Source organism: Artemia sp. Qi Xiang Cuo, chromosome 11 (genome assembly GCF_049724085.1).
Source record: "Artemia sp. Qi Xiang Cuo chromosome 11, ASM4972408v1, whole genome shotgun sequence".
Classification (NCBI taxonomy): domain Eukaryota; kingdom Metazoa; phylum Arthropoda; class Branchiopoda; order Anostraca; family Artemiidae; genus Artemia; species Artemia sp. Qi Xiang Cuo.
Genome location: NC_142804.1, coordinates 22217566 through 22233777, shown reverse-complemented (window position 1 = coordinate 22233777; position 16212 = coordinate 22217566). Strand labels below are relative to the sequence as shown.

At 33.9% G+C, this 16212-nt stretch overlaps 1 protein-coding gene across 1 annotated transcript in view; it reads right to left on the bottom strand.

Annotated features, from left to right (window-relative positions):
- The window catches only part of LOC148946766 (solute carrier family 2, facilitated glucose transporter member 1-like), a 113300-nt gene that overhangs the window by 80940 nt on the left and 16148 nt on the right, over positions 1-16212 (bottom strand). The window contains exon 2 of the mRNA XM_089096420.1: positions 2580-2684. Coding sequence (XP_088952546.1) covers positions 2580-2684 — 105 coding nt within the window. The remainder of the gene's footprint in view (positions 1-2579; positions 2685-16212) is intronic.

Here is a 16212-nt window from a genome sequence, read left to right as displayed (position 1 = left end):
TTTTCAAACTTCTTTTTTTAGAGTTTCAGTTGCTACTGACTCGGATTCTTCTTTAAGCTCTGCTCAAAGAATAATTCGGACATACTGCGTGACAAATTAGAGAAAAGAATTTTTCTTAAAATTATTTTAGTGAAGATTGGAAAAAAAATCATTCAGCCAGAATGGTGGCCTTGAAATAGTTTTTATGAAGAATTACTCCGTATATGATGGGTACTACACCTTCCTCATCCCTCCCATTTTCCGCTAAAGTTTGACTTTTGTCCCCATTCTTTAGGAACGACTCCTGAAACATAAGAGCCGTTGAATTTGAAAGATAAATATTTGTAAAGAACTTTAAGATTTTAGCGTAAAGACCGAGGATTAAGGAGAGGGCAGCCACTCTCAGTCGTTTTGGAGTAGTAGGGGTGCTATCGCCGTCAATAGCAGTAAGGGAATTCCAAGGAAGCAAACCATGGTTATGGACACGGGAAAATGTACAACGACATAGACAACAACAATACAAGGGTTTTCATTTCTAACAGTGAAAAATCAGTCACTTGCATAAATAAGAAATATACGGGCCCTAGAATTCACCCTTGAGGGACGCCATGCTCAGCTTTTGAAGGTGGTAAAAAGATCAGATCAACAGAGATTATTGTACTATTCTTTTAATATTTAAACCAAAGAAACCCACTACCTCTCATGCCAAAATAAGTCGATTTAGAAGATAGTATACTGTCGGATTAATTTAAGGTCTTTACGAACTTCTAGGAATAAAGCAACAGGAATCAAATAAAAGTTAGTTTTGTTAAAAAGGAATGACTCATATAGAGGCAAAAACTTTTAAATCCATGTATTTGTGACAAAACTAAAATTTTAACGCTTTGGTTATTTATTTCGATCGGTTTAAACTTAGTTATTTGATACTATTATTTTTTGCACTTTTTACTATGGCCCCTTGGCTCTTTTGCTAGTTAATATGTGTCCATTTATTTACAGAAAAAAAATAAAGGTATATTCATTATCTATTATTTTATTCTCTAAAATTTGTCTGATGAAAAACTACCGACTTATGATAAATCACACTTGTGATAATATGATAAACCACATTACTCAGTGTGATAAATCACAGAGACAACAACATTATTTAATTAACAGATATGGATATCGCGACAATTTTAACGAAGTAAGCTTTCAAACATATGGAGTTGAAAAATATTAATTCAATCATCAAGTTGTAAAAGTCACTGGTAAAGAATTTATTTAGTTATCTGTTTTCTGTTGAGCAGCTAGGATAAGAAGACAAATTAAAACGCAATGTAAAACAACGAGTCATTCTGCTTGAAGAGTGTTTTGAAAGAGCAAACAATTTCTGCATTAAACATACTACAAAATGTCTGAGGATGAGCACATCAGCACTAAAATAATGTAAGAACAAAGATTTAAAAAAAATATGTAAACATTGCAATGCGTTTCAGTGTGTTTTGTCTATGAGATACTGATCTGAATAAAAAATTACTAAGGAATAGCAATAGCAAATAATTACAAGTCTTTGAGAAGTACTGAAACTTCAAGAAAACGAGAGCTGATTTCACGTTTTGAACTATTTATCTGCTTCATCCAGAAACACCTAGAGCTTTTTAAAGGGTAGGGGGGCAACCAGGTCAGTGGCCCTGGGTATCGCAGCTGGAGGTTGCCCCCTTTGATCAAAATTTTCACTTTAATTTGGACTTTTTTTGCTTATATTTGAGTCGGGAGGGGGGCTGTAAATAGTTTTTTCCCGGCCACCAGCAACCCTAGGAACGGCTCTGGAAACACCTTTCAGATTTTTATCAAAATCGATCGCTAGGTCACAACATAAGTGAGACCTATAAAGTACTATAGAAACTTTGACCTTAATGAACGCATGTTTCATAGCAAATAAAATTCCTGCTACGTGTTTTTTGAAGCATTAAGGCTTGTATTCCATAATCTATTTCTAGTCTTCCAGCGAATACTGAAATAAAGCAAATAACAGAACAAGAGCTTAAAGCCACTAACCCCTTTTCGTGTCATGCTACTTTAGATTGTTTTCATGAGTGTATCTACAGGGAGAAAGGGGCTATTGCTCCAAACAAATTCATTACCTTCCCCTCCTAAAAAAAGATAATAATGGATCAAGCTCGAGTTTGCTAATACCCCACTACACCTCCTTCCTCCGAAAACCTTGAGATCTTATACTTTTCTAAGAATATTTTATGTATTCTACACAATTTGCCTATTTTTTAGATAAGATTTATTATTCTAAAAAAAAAAAAAAAAATACAACATAAGACGGTCAGCACGAACCAAACAATCGATATCAAACAAAGGCTATATGCCGGAGAGCTAAGGCTCTTGGCTTCCTTTTTAATCTTTTTCTCTCCAAAAAAAGATACTGCACTACCACAGAAATGGATTCTTGTGCATGTCTCTGTTGGAGCCCATTGAATGACAGCGTGATTACTGTTCGATGATAACAGAATATTAATGTACGGGTCGGGGTTCGCGTATATTGGATAATTTCAAACATGATTCATATGGAAATCCGGATTCCTTGATAAGAAAGGGAAAACACTTACATGCTGTGGAGCATTGATGACTGAGAGATGCCAACCAATTGGAACTGTGGCTCCAATAATGTTTGCTATTATGGTGACTATTAGTCTTGGAGTATATCTTCCACCCTAAAAAAAATAGAACAGTGAAATTAAAAAGTGCTATGTTACATAGCAAAATAAGCAATAGCCATTTCTTCTAACAGAGATTAGTTGTAAGAAAAATAGTCAACAATCTCTAAGCGAAATTTGCCGAGAACTAGCATGCAACGAACTTTCTTAGGAGATAAATTCATATTTGAAGAAGATCATTTATAATTCGTTTTTTTGTGATCATGCCATCATGCTAAAGTCGGTCCTTCGGTTCCGGGTCAGTACCCTTTTACATCGCTGGGACGTTGAATCAGAAGGTGAGAATTTTATTAAGATTTCATGACTTTTAGGGGGTGTTTCCCCTTAATTTCAAAAATAATCAAATTTTCTCAGGCTCGTAATCTTTCATTGCTAACATTAAACTTAATGAAACGTATATATTTTTTTCATACAAATATGAAAATCATCTCATATTTCCAAATTCATCTAATCAAAATTTCGAAGTAGCTATTTAATTCAGCATAGTGGAAAGGTCCGATAACTGTGTCTTTGGAGATAACCTGACTCCCCAGAGCCCCTAGGGAAAGGTCTTTAAGTTATAAAATTTGCCCATTGTTTGAAGTCTGCATAAATTTTTCGGGGGGGGGGGGAAGAGGAGGACGAACTTTTTGATGGGGAGATTTTGCACGGGGAGAATTTTCCATGGAGGGGAAAGTTTCCAGAGGGTTAACTTTTCAGGGGAAATTTTATACTGGGGGAATTTGCCAAAATTCCTATACGAAGTTTCTTTATATGTCTTGCTTTCTCTTTACCGACTCAGTTTTACGCGTGAAGATGTTAAGGATAATTGTACGGGGTAAATTTTCACCAGGATTGAATTGCCCAGAGGATATTTCCGTAGGGAGGAGGATTTTTCCATGGAGGTTGAGCCAGAAATTAAATTAAAAAAAACAAAACAAATCTTTTCAACTGAAAGTAAGGAACAACATTAAAACTTGAAACGAACAGAAGTTATTACGTGTATGAGGGGTGTTTCCCCCTCCTCCGCAACACCTCGCTGTTTACGTTAAAGTTAAAATAGTGTCCCAATTCTTTAAAAACGACGTCTGAAACACAAGGATCCTTTAACTAGAACAATAAGTAACTTTTTTAAAGTGCCAAAAACGTTAGCGTGAATAGCAAGGTGTTGAGGAGGGGGCAATCCCCCTGACATACGTAATAACTTCATTTCGTTTTAAGTTTTAATGTGTTCCTTACTTTCAGTTGAAAAAACTTGTTCTTTTTTTAATATAATAAAGAACGTGACCTAACAATGCAACTGCAATTATAATAGCATAACAGACCATTGTGTGTCGTTTAAATTGTTCTATCAAAGATTAAAGGGCATAAGCCCTTCTTAATTGTAATTATAAATGTATACCAAAGAAAATCAAAGACTTGGAAAATTAGTTTTGTTTTTTAGTATATTAGCCTGGGTGTTTTTAACATTCTAATAGAAAAAACCACACGGTTTGTTAAAATGACTCAAATTTTCACCTGATGTTAAATTAAAGCAAGAAAAAAGAGTTTTCCATAGCTCTAAGGTAAAAGAGGGGTTTAGTTTGACGGCTTACGTCTCTGATGTGTTTTCGTAAGCCTATTGTATTTTTTTCTTATTTCTGGATAGATGCATAGCCCCATCTTTTCAAAACTTGAATCGCTTAAAACCTTCTGTGGGAAGTTTTAAGCTAATAAAAATAACGAAAAGTTAGATTTTGCCTGACTGGCTGGGGTGGGGGAAATTTGAAGCCGTTGAAACGGAAGAAATTTTCTAACTCACAATGTAATGTTTTCACCATGTGATTTTAAAACCATAGATTTTTTAAATTCCAATGGAGTTACCACAATGTGGTTTTTTGTATATAAATTCTCCGTTTCTCTGAGATTAGAGACTGTTTGGGCCATTACTTCCCTTTGTATAATTTAACACCCAAAGGGGATTCATTGTTGCCTAAAAGTTGCTAAAAAAAATATCGCTCGTTCTTAACTCGAGGTAAAACAAAATACGGAAAACATTAGTAGTGTGCTATATTTACATCCAGGACGAGATCAGAGATGAGATGGTATAAAGCGACCAGAATACGTTATATTCAGGCTATAATAGTATACAATATAGAACTTACAGCCTGAGGGAGTAAACCATGTCAATAGATATTGATTGCACATAATTTATTCACCATTAGTACTTGCAAGATATCATAGCTATGAGGCCATAGCAACCAATCTATAGTAGTCAGCTTCAATATAAGGACAGATTTTCAATGTAATTCATATTAGTTAGAGAATCGAAATCAGAGAGAGAACAGTTTAATTATACTCTATTATTTGACAAGATATATATATTAGAAAAAATGAGTGCATTGTTTAGACTATTGGAAGTTGATAGTGGAACTAGTAGCAGCAATGATACAGAGACGACAGCACCAAACGTAGCTGTGGAAAATACAAGAGGGTCTTGCCTAAGCCTTGAATGGGATGATATGTATGCAGGATATGTGATATCATTGAGCAAATCCAAACCGGAGGAGTAGCTATGCTTTGCAGCGAAACTTGATATAGTGCATATAGATACACTTCAAGCTAGTTTATATACAATTGTGAAATACATAGAGGAAAATAAGTTGAATCAGTAATTGAGTGATTAATATTGTTGTAATTATAAATATAATAAAAATGTTTCTGAATCAAAAATATATTTATTGTACGCTACCGCATATCCTTGACGTAGAAAAATACTAGTTATTCTGAAGTTGGTTGTGATAGTGTTAGGATTGAAAAACGGATGTATTTGAGAAACAGAAAATTATACGGAATTTTGTGATTATGGAATATGTATGGTTCTAGATGATGATTTCCTGGAGTTATCTTTTCAAAGGAAAATATTTTCTCAAAGAATACTTACCGATATAATGAAATATGATTCTCCACCTTTAAAATATTGTATGAAACAATCATGTCGTGGTCAAACCACTCATTTACACAATTTACTGGCATATTAATTGAAACAAAACAAAATTGTATTGTGGATTTACTTTTATACACACTACCTTAGAAATTAAAGACCCTATCCAAATAATTTTTCACGAAAATAATAAATCGAGAATTTATAAGATCCTGTTCAAACAGTTTATATGGATTTATCGAGTTTTATCGATTGTATGTCAGATTCATATTAGCGGTGAGAGCTTGAAAATTGGAAAAAATGTTCTATACATGTCCACTATGCAAATTCACACTGGGCAGCTGGTCATCATGTGAGAATTGCACAATTATCGACAAGTATGATGAAAAGTGTAGATTATCGCAACCCCTGTAAATTGCAAAGAGGATATACCATACAAATTAAAGACTGTAATTATTGTCTTGAAGATATTTGTGACTCTCACCCTAGAGGGTACCTAAGCTCCAATTTTCACTATGATAAATGTGATCAGTGGGAGAATACCTATCCTGGTATCATAGGAAAAAACCCTAAATGAGATTTTAGTTTATTTCTAAGAGACTGGTATCGTCCTGGTTTTAAATTGTTTTGAGAAGAAGAATTAGGTCTGCGATTCAACTGTTGGAATAACAAAAGAATTTGGTTTCTACGTCAACGTTGTGAAGATGTTTGCTATTATTATAAACCTACTACTTTATTTGGCTGTTACTGAATGTGATTCCCCATTTGAAAACACTATATGTGATATAGCTTCAAAAAAGCAAATTGAAATACGTGCATTTTACAATATGAATTAAAATAGTATCATTGACCATACAAAGAGATATAATAAGAATGAAGTCACTCTGTACTGTATAAAATGTGACCTTAACTTTGCAGCACATCAAGATCAATATACAGTGAATTCAGATGATTTACCAGCATTAGTTGTTCTTGATAGCTACCTATGCGTAGAAAAAGAAATCTAAAGAGGATAAAATGTCATTTTTATGTATATACATTATTTTTATTAATAAACAATTTTACATTCATTTTTAGAACATTTTATTTTTAGGGTACTGAAATCAATATTATACAGGTATGAAAGTATGTTTTCCACTATGAAGTAATTTAGACGAGGGTTTTTATTGTAAATGATGAGAAACTGGTTGTAAGTATATCCAAGACATCGGAAACCGAAATATAGTAGTACATGAAAGCCACAGCTTTTAGTCGTTAAATCCTGCACTCTCTTCTGGATTTTGAATAATAGTTTTACCACTGCTTTCAATAAAGTTTTTGATGTGCGGGGTGCAGGATTTATATCACAGGCCAAGAGGATGAAAAAATTCTATATTTTTTGTTGTTCGAAAGATGATTTGTCAGTGACCTGTGTCTATGCTCGGTGGACGTGTATTAACAATGATAATAGTATTGTTAACACTTGAAATTTTTTCAAGGAAATCCGATGGTACACAATAAAATTTGTATTTGGACATGTATGGATCAATAGTAAATACGCCGATTATTTGATTTATGTTCGTGATGCGAGAAGGAGTAGAACAATGCCATCGGGAGTGATTTCTCAATAATTTTAAAATTGACTGAGTGATATTACGTAATACTTTTAGTCAAAGCGTCGGCGAATGTGCACTCTAAACGTACATTCCTCGTTCATACAATACTCATATCTTGAGTGCCAGAGAAGTCCAAAACAATTTCACTATTATTTTTGAAAAGATTGAATTGGCTATTTCATTTTCAAATAGTTGTGAGTCATGATCTAGGGATTGCATAGTCATTTCATACAGAGTTCTGTAAGATTTTTTATCAAATGATAAAGTGTACAAGGGAATTCAATTCATCTTGCACACAAGGCTGGATAAGAAAATTTCGGGGACCACACTGCCTTTCCATGACGATAAATAAGAGTTCAAATAGGGATAAATTCCTTTTAATAGACAGTGTTTCACAGACAGATATAAAATTTCACGAAAATACTAAATATTTCGGTCATATATGCCGTGACCGTCATCAGTAGTACTAGTGATGACGGTCACTGCATATGTAACCGAAATATTTAGCATTTTTCTGAAACTTTATCACTGTTTCTGAAACACTGTTTACTAAAAGGAATTTATCCATATTTGAACTGTTATTTATCGTTTAAGGCTAGATAGGCCAAAACATTAAAATCGTCGGGGAATTTGGCGCAGGATCCAACGGCACTAGCAATCTTCACAAAGACCAAAGCGAGTTTTGAGGGGATTTTTCCATTGATAAATAACGAATCGGAATAACTACGATACCCAGTGGCAATCTGACGTTAATTGATGACTGTATGGGGAACTAGAAGTTTGATATTGTTAGCACTGGCTCTCAGTTTTTCCATTGCCAATGCAACATAGCTCATAACCTGTTATTTTCGAACATGAATAATTGCTGAAGGGATATTGACATTTTCTACAATTAGCCATGTCTTGATGCATCCTACTGCAAAATACTTGATAACTTCAATTCAAGGTGCTGCAGCAAGGGTTTTTTCTCAAAATGAAACTTGCTGGAGCTAGTTGTAACTTTATGTTAATCTTAACCATGGGAGGCAACCTTTTAGATATATTAAATGTTTCATGATTTAATTTTCCAACTAAATGATACTCTTGGGTCACTGCAGCAGTTAAATCACCGTCAGTATCAAAATTCAATCTATATTCATAACCCAGTGTTTGTCCTCTCAACTCCTTGTATGACTTTGGATTCATCAACATAAATTGTATTTAGCTTGCATAGTTTGATAAACTATTGCTAGTGCTCGCCAATGTTCCGTTAATCTAATTTGTTTCAACAAGTTGTGTAGGATAGAGTTTTCATATGATAGACCATCGGTAGCGATGGGAGTTTGATTGTCTGACTTTTTCTCCGCCACAACATTTAAATCAATAAATGGAGATGATAAATCGAGGAAATAATATTAATAGGAAAATATCTAAAAGTGTATATTTTCCAACAGAGGTTGCTGAGGATGAAATTGTTCATAGTAGCCATTTTTGACACTGATATCAACATTCTCAGCATTGAATAGGCTCAATGACGAGGTGATTGATGGATGCGATTCTTTGTGGGGGGAATTTGTCATCTTAAGAGAATATATCCTTCTTTGATCTAACAATATTTTTTCTTCTTATTACCGTTCTTCTTTTTCTTCTAAGGCGTTGTTGATGTCTTTCACTTCCCAGCTGGGTAGAACCTGATGAGTGAATATGACTACGCGCCCTTTTTAATCCCTTCCCATTTTGCTGAGATTTTAATTTTTCGTCAACAGCTCTTGCTGAAGATCTAATATTTTCTTTGAAAAGACTGTCGTTCAAATTTTTACCCGAGCCCCAGTCCTGAAGGGTTGAGGCAGCAAAATTTGTTGCAGCAGGTATAAGATATTTTCTGGCAAGGGGTGGTGCAGAACGAAATAGCCTAGCAAACCAACTGCCAAGACCAAAGCCAGACATTGTAGTACGCTTCTTGTAATAATCCAGTCCATGACCTGCTTGATGAAAAATCAGAGCACCAACATAATAATCAAAGTAGGACAAACAAATGGATTTCTTCTCTTGTTAATCTGAAGTAACGGATTGAAAATAACAAGTAATGATACACAAACTCTTTGTTAAAGCCAAAAGATATCCGAGTTCACTTCTTAGTGTTAACTGACAGAGTTCCAAATACGAAGTGTTTACAGAAACATACTGGAGATGTCTTATATTATAGCGATGAACGTTGTTTTCAATACCTTTTGTCTCCAGAGCACGTAGAAGGGGGACATTTATATCACCGATTCTTGACGGTTCCACAAATTAACTGTAAATAAATATACTATTGTCTGAGGAGAAACTAGCTGCATAGTCTGCATAGATAACATGCTCCTTGCCACTGAAATTTTCTGATTTGACAATACGATCTTTAAAACAGAGAACCTCACGTAAATTCCCACTGAGAAAATTTCTTTCATCCTCAAATTGATTGGTAACATTAATTATCCTTAGTTCTGTCGAATAGTTGAAAGTAAAAGAGCCTTTTTTCGACTTGCAATTTTTGTTGATAACTCGACACAGCTCATGCATATTGTTCTATTCCCTATAGGGTATGGTAGTAATAGGGTAATCATTAGAGTCAAAAGTTTCCACTGTACCATCATCACCGAAGTCAAAGGGACTTATTTTAGTCTCATAAGTGGTCTCCTTTCTTAAAATATAATATGAATTCTTAGTTAAAAAAATCGATGAGACCTACTTCATATCTACCTTCAAATTTGATGGCAAGGCAGGGTTTAGTCCGAAAATCACTTGTCTTATTTAAATCAGCATAGAGAGGATCGGGTACACTAGAAATGAATGTCACATAGAAATCATTGGGCATTGCGTATGTCTTCAACACCTACCCAAGGATCAAAATCAAACTTATATCCTAGCCAACTAACAAGCAACTGTTTCTTACCCTTGTGTGTACGACTGTTTCATATCTTTTCAATTATAAATATTTTACTATTATTTTTTACTTATTTGTAATTCATAGTCATAATAACCACCGATAATCCATTCATCGAGAATCCATTCAGATTTTTGACACTTTAAAAATTTCAATGGACCATAAGTAATTTCTCTTTTCAAAAATATTTGTTGTTCTATTATTTCCAACAGTATCACCAGGATTGAATTTTTTCTTCAGAACCGTTTCGTTGGAATATTGTTTAAGAAAAGTGTCAAGTGATATTATGATCACCTCGATGAGCTTCCTTAGGACTAACATTGGACAATGATTAGGTCGTTGATTATAAATTTGCGTTATTTTATCTAAACCATGAATAAAAGCAGGCATATTTTTCAGTAAACAACATCTTGAAATTAAAAGTCAAAAGTTCTTATCAATCTTTCGGCCAATGCAAATTTTATTGGACTTTGATTGATGATAGAGCATTGTATTATGTTTCAATAGCGCGATTTCGACATGTGGATTAACAAATTCACGGTCCGTTTGAATTTTTCTAGTGCGGTTCTAGGAAAGGTAGAGGATGTGTCGACCAAATTTTCAGTCTTAGGCTAATAGTCGAGAAGTGCCTGAGTTTTCAAACATCTTTGGTCCTCAGTTTTATACATTGTGAGCAAGCGTTCGATTCTGTTGATAGAAGAACTTTAGTAAAGGTTTTATCCTTGTCTGGTATACCAGACAAATACATTAAAGTGATTAGTGCTATGTACGAGAATAACACTGCTGCGGTTAAGGTATGAAATGAGGTTAGCAGCTGAATTTGTATTAAATCAAGAGTTAAACAGGGTTGTATTCTATCCCTCTTTATATGGATTATTTTGATGGAGTTTGTCTTAAGGAGCACAGGAAAGACAATGGGAGACCACGGAATCAAATGGGGAGGAAGAAGTCTCCTGGACTTAGATTATCCTGATGATTTAAGCATCCTAGATGAAAGTGTGAGTAAAATGAATGAAGTTTTAGAGGTTTTGCGAGTTCATGGTGCTAAAAAAGTTTTGAGAATTAATGTTAAGAAGACTAAGACACTAAGGCTAGGAATAAGTGAAGATAAAAAGATGACATTGGGTAATGAAAAGATTGATCAGGTGGGCAGTTTCACTTACCTTGGTAATATCATTAGTAAAGATGGTGGGAGCAGTGTAGATGTTAAAAGTAGAATAGCCAGGGCTCAGGGCGTTTTTTCACAGTCAAAAAATTTTTGGAAGAATAGGAAGATAAGTCTGCAAACCAAGATTAGAATATTAGAAGCTACAGTGATGACAGTGGTCAAATATGGCTCTGAAGCATGGATGCTCCGAAAAGCGGATGAAGGTTTGCTAGATATTTTCCAGAGAAATTGCTTAAGGATTGTTCTGGGTACCCGGCTGACTGACAGTATTTCAGACAATAGGCTTTTCAAAAAATGTGGTTCAATACCGCTCTCTAGGGCTATAATGAAAGAAAGGCTGAGGTGGCTAGGGCACGTTTTGCGGATGAAGGATGACAGATTGCCAAAGATTGTTCTTTTCGGCCAACCGTCTAGGGTTAAACAAAAGCAGGTCGTCCTCGTCTATGGTGAATGGACGTCATAAAGAAATATTTAAAGGAAATGGGAATATCGTGGGCGGATGTAAAAAGGGAGGCTTTGAATAGATCATGATGGAGGAGGAGCAAGCGTAGCTGCGATGTCCTCAGGCGGCTTGGTGCTGCGGTGAGTTGTTAGTAGTAATAGTAGTAATCTTCTTCACGAATCTTTCTATAGCCTGGGCAACTTCAAAACCTCTCTTTGTCCGCAATGGAATAGCATATGCATAGAGACTATAGACCCTGATTACGAGTAGAAAATATTTGTAAGGTGTTGAGTGACGCCTTTGAATCTCATCTAGAGTTAAGAGGTCTGTTTGCATTATATGCAGTGGGAAAAGGCTTCAGTTTTTCGTTAATGATTACCACGAACCCTAAGATTGCGATGTAGAGTGTAACTGGATTCAGTGGAAAAAGGATTCAGTGGGAAAACGCTTTAGTTTTTCGATAATGATTACCACGAACCCTTAAATGTCGATGTAGAGTGTAACTTGATTTATCTTGTAGATACCTTTTCTCACGTTTGATGTCAACACCAGTGACTTTAGAAAGCGTGGTTTAGAAAGCGCCAATATTTTCATAAACTACAATAGTTTCAAAACTTCAACCATTGAACGTAAACACGTAGTGTAATATCTGCTACTCTTTTGCATACTGGTGGGTGATGATGATGACGATGAATTGATATCAATACGTCTTCAATTTTGTCTAGCTATCATTGGTGTCATCAAATCCATGTTTCTACTAGGTGTGCTAGTATTTTCTAAAATAGATTTAAAATCTTCCCTTTCTTCTTTTGATGTTGGTGATGATGATAAAGTGGCATTATGTTCTTTTAATTTCTTTAGAATTTGCTTATTGATAATAAGACTTTTTGTAAAGTTTATTGTATTTAAAAAGTTGTACAGAGATTGTCAAATGATAAAAGTCCTTTACGATTTGTAACCAAATCATAAATTAAATCAAGTAGCCATAATTTTTCCCTTGAACTATAATTCGTTTCCTATTGCCATCAACGTTTCCTCTTTTACTTTGTTAATGATATGAGTGTGGCAGTAGATTTTCGATACTTGACACTATTGAATTCAATTCAATAATAAAGTTCTGGAATATTTATGAAAGTAATATAGATTCGCGTTTTTCTATTCCAGTTTCTAAAGCTAAATTCAAACTATATCTAATAAGTAATTATAGATAACTATTCATTTATTTGAAGTCATGTTGGCCGGTGCTATTGTTGATAAAAATTTAATTATGTGGTAATTTATTGATTTGAGGTGTGGGCTGTGGGTTCAGTGTGGTGTCTCATTTTCTTCCAAGTATATCTAGTGTATTTCATCATTTGTTATTATTATTATTATTTCTTTTATTTTTTTTAGGGTGCCTGTTTTTGAGTACAACTCACTGTGTAGGCACCCTCTGTAAATATTTTGTTTTCCATTGATTCATATTGTAAAAGTGTTATTTTGTCTTGTAGTGATTTAATGAGAAATTAAAATGAACTTGAACTTGAACTTGATTGTGTTATTGTTCCTGCAGCAGATTCTTGAAGAGATGTTTGCTTTTTGTGATCAACGACACTTGTATTGACTGGTCTTTCCCTTGAACTATAATTCGTTTCCTATTGCCATCAACTTGAATGTGATCTTGACCGCTTTACAGGAAATATGCTAATACTCTTTTACTTTGTTAATGATATGAGTGTGGCAGTAGATTTTCGATACTTGACACTATTGAATTTAATTCCTCCTTTGATTGTGTTATTGTTCCTGCAGCAGATTCTTGAAGAGATGTTTGCTCTTTGTGATCAACGACACTTGCATTGACTGATCGTACATGGTACAATTTATGTTTTTCCACTCGTCGAAGTGCATCTTGAAGTAAAACTAATTTTATCATCGCCAATATTCTCATTATTAATGAATTTACTTAGATTGTCCTCAAAGTGTTCCATTGGTGAAAGGACGAGTTCTATAGGGGTCGATTTATAGAGTTTAGCCATCTAGAGAAAACTGTTTACGAGTCCAACAATTGTTGGCAGTAAAAGCGTAAAAAAAGCTACCACCCGCTTGGGGAAGACGTTTTCTTTTAAAATTGTTTCCTTTCTTTTTAGAAGCCATGGCACGTACAATTGAACGATGTTGCTTTGCTTGTTGCAAAACTACTTCTGGCAGTTGGACATTGCCCTCGGTTAAAATTAAACGAAGTTCAGATATTGGAATAAAAAACACTTTGGCAATACCATGTTTGAGTTTGGCTTTCGGTAGTGGTGGTTTTGAAGCTTTTAGAACGGAAAATAAATGTCTATTTTCATGTCGTTTCACTGTAAAAAAAAACTGTGACTACACGCAAATCCTTGGGCGTATCTTGATTAAGATACAAAAGAATGCAGCCATAGGGTTTATTTGTCACCTGATTGTATTCTGAAAGTAGAAATTTCGGAGCATCAGGATATATTTGTTCATTGAGAGTTATAAAGAAAAACTTGAATCACAAACAACTCTGTAAATGATATAGTAGGTACAGTTCAAAGCAAGTGTTCTCATACATTTGCTCTGATGAAACAGATTGTTTAGAACAAGAGTTACAGAAATCTCTTACCCTCCAATTACGTTCAACTATTAAAAAGGACACTAGCCCTTTCAATTTCCAATCGAGTGAGCCCTTTTTGAAGTTTTTACGACATCGCATTCTACAAAAACCTTATATGCCACCAGGGCATAACTTAAAACCCTTGCCCTGAGGACTGGTGGGGGATATTCTCCTCAAAAACGTTATTTCCAGAGCTTTCAACTACTTTGAACAATATATATATATATCTCAAAATTTTGATTAGATGTGTTTGGGTAAATGGTGGGCGTGAGAGGGGGGTTAGTTGCCCTCCAATCACTTTCGAATATTATAAAGCTCGGGAGATACAAATACCTGTTAAAATTCAAACTCAAAACAAACAGAAATTACTAATAATAATAAATGAAACCCAAAACGAACGGAAATTAAATAAACAATCATAGCAAAAAACATACAACAAGTAATAATATAAATGAATAAATAGATCTTAAAGCGAGTATTGCTTAGCTTGAATATGAAAATAAGGCTTAAAACGAAAAAAAAATTTGCTATTAAAGTATAAATGAAACTTAAAACGAACAGAAATCAAATAAACAATCAATGCGAACAAGCATACAATATATATTAATTTAAATGAATAAATAAATCTTAAAACGAGTGAAACTTAAATTGAATATGCAAATCAACTTTGAATCGAATAAAAATAAGTACAAACAAGAGTTTGGGTATCCCTTCACTGCAGAAGCCTAAAAACTACTGCGTCATTGGTGCCTTACTGAAAACTATATGAGTCTTGAACAGTCTTGGAAAGTATAAACAAAATCAAATTGAATATTAGATATATAGTGATATTAATTGTTGAAAGATCCATTAGTTCGAGATTTTTTTTTTCACTGTAATTTTATTTTGATTTTCAATGCTGTAAGAACTGGAAAAGAATAAATTTGTAATATACGAGTAATTCGTTTTTAGTGAAGCGCCAATGACGCAGAAGGCCTTAGGTTTTTTTAGTTAAAGAAGGGGGAAGTATCCAAATTCTGTTTGTAGTGAAACTATATTTGTCTTGAACAATCTTGTAAAGAACTAATAAATTAAACTGAATATTTGATGTATAATGATATTAATTGCTGAGAGCTCATCAGTTCAAAATTTTACTGTAATTTTAATATTTATTTTCAATATTAAGTACAAAAGAAAACATTTGTAGTGTAATTCGTTTTCAGTAAAGCGCCAATGACGCAGTAGATTTTAGGTTTCTGCAGTGAGGCGATACCCAAACTCTTGTTTGTAGTTATTTTTATTCGATTCAAACTTGATTTGCATATTCAATTTAATTTTCACTTGTTTTAAGATTTATTTATTCACTTACATTAGTATCTATTGTATGTTTGTTTGTATTGATTCTTTATTTAATTTCTGTTTTTTTTGAGTTTCATTTATTCTTTAATAACAAAATATTTTTTTTCGTTTTAAGCTTGATTTGCATATTCAATATAGGCATTACTCGCTTTAAGATTTATTTATTCATTTATATTATTACTTGTTGTATGTTTTTTGCTTTGATTGTTTATTTAATTTCTCTTCGTTTTGGGTTTCATTTATTCTTTAATAGTAATTTCTGGTCGTTTTGAGATTTAATTTTAACAGGTATTTGTATCTACTGAACTTAAGTTTAGAATAACCTTTACTTTTCTTTGAAAAATTTATTTTACGGAAAGTTTTTTTTACTTGAATTTTTAACTTTTTGATTGCAAAAAGATTCAAGTTTTTATGGCATAGGGGGGCGTCAAACGCCGTTTGACGCCGTTTGAAAGATGGTTTGACGCTAACATAAGCTAGGACTTTGCATTAAATTATGCTATCTTGTGGAGAAAGTTTTGTTCTTAACGTACGCAGTACGAAGTAGACACGAACACTAAATAGAATTTTGCA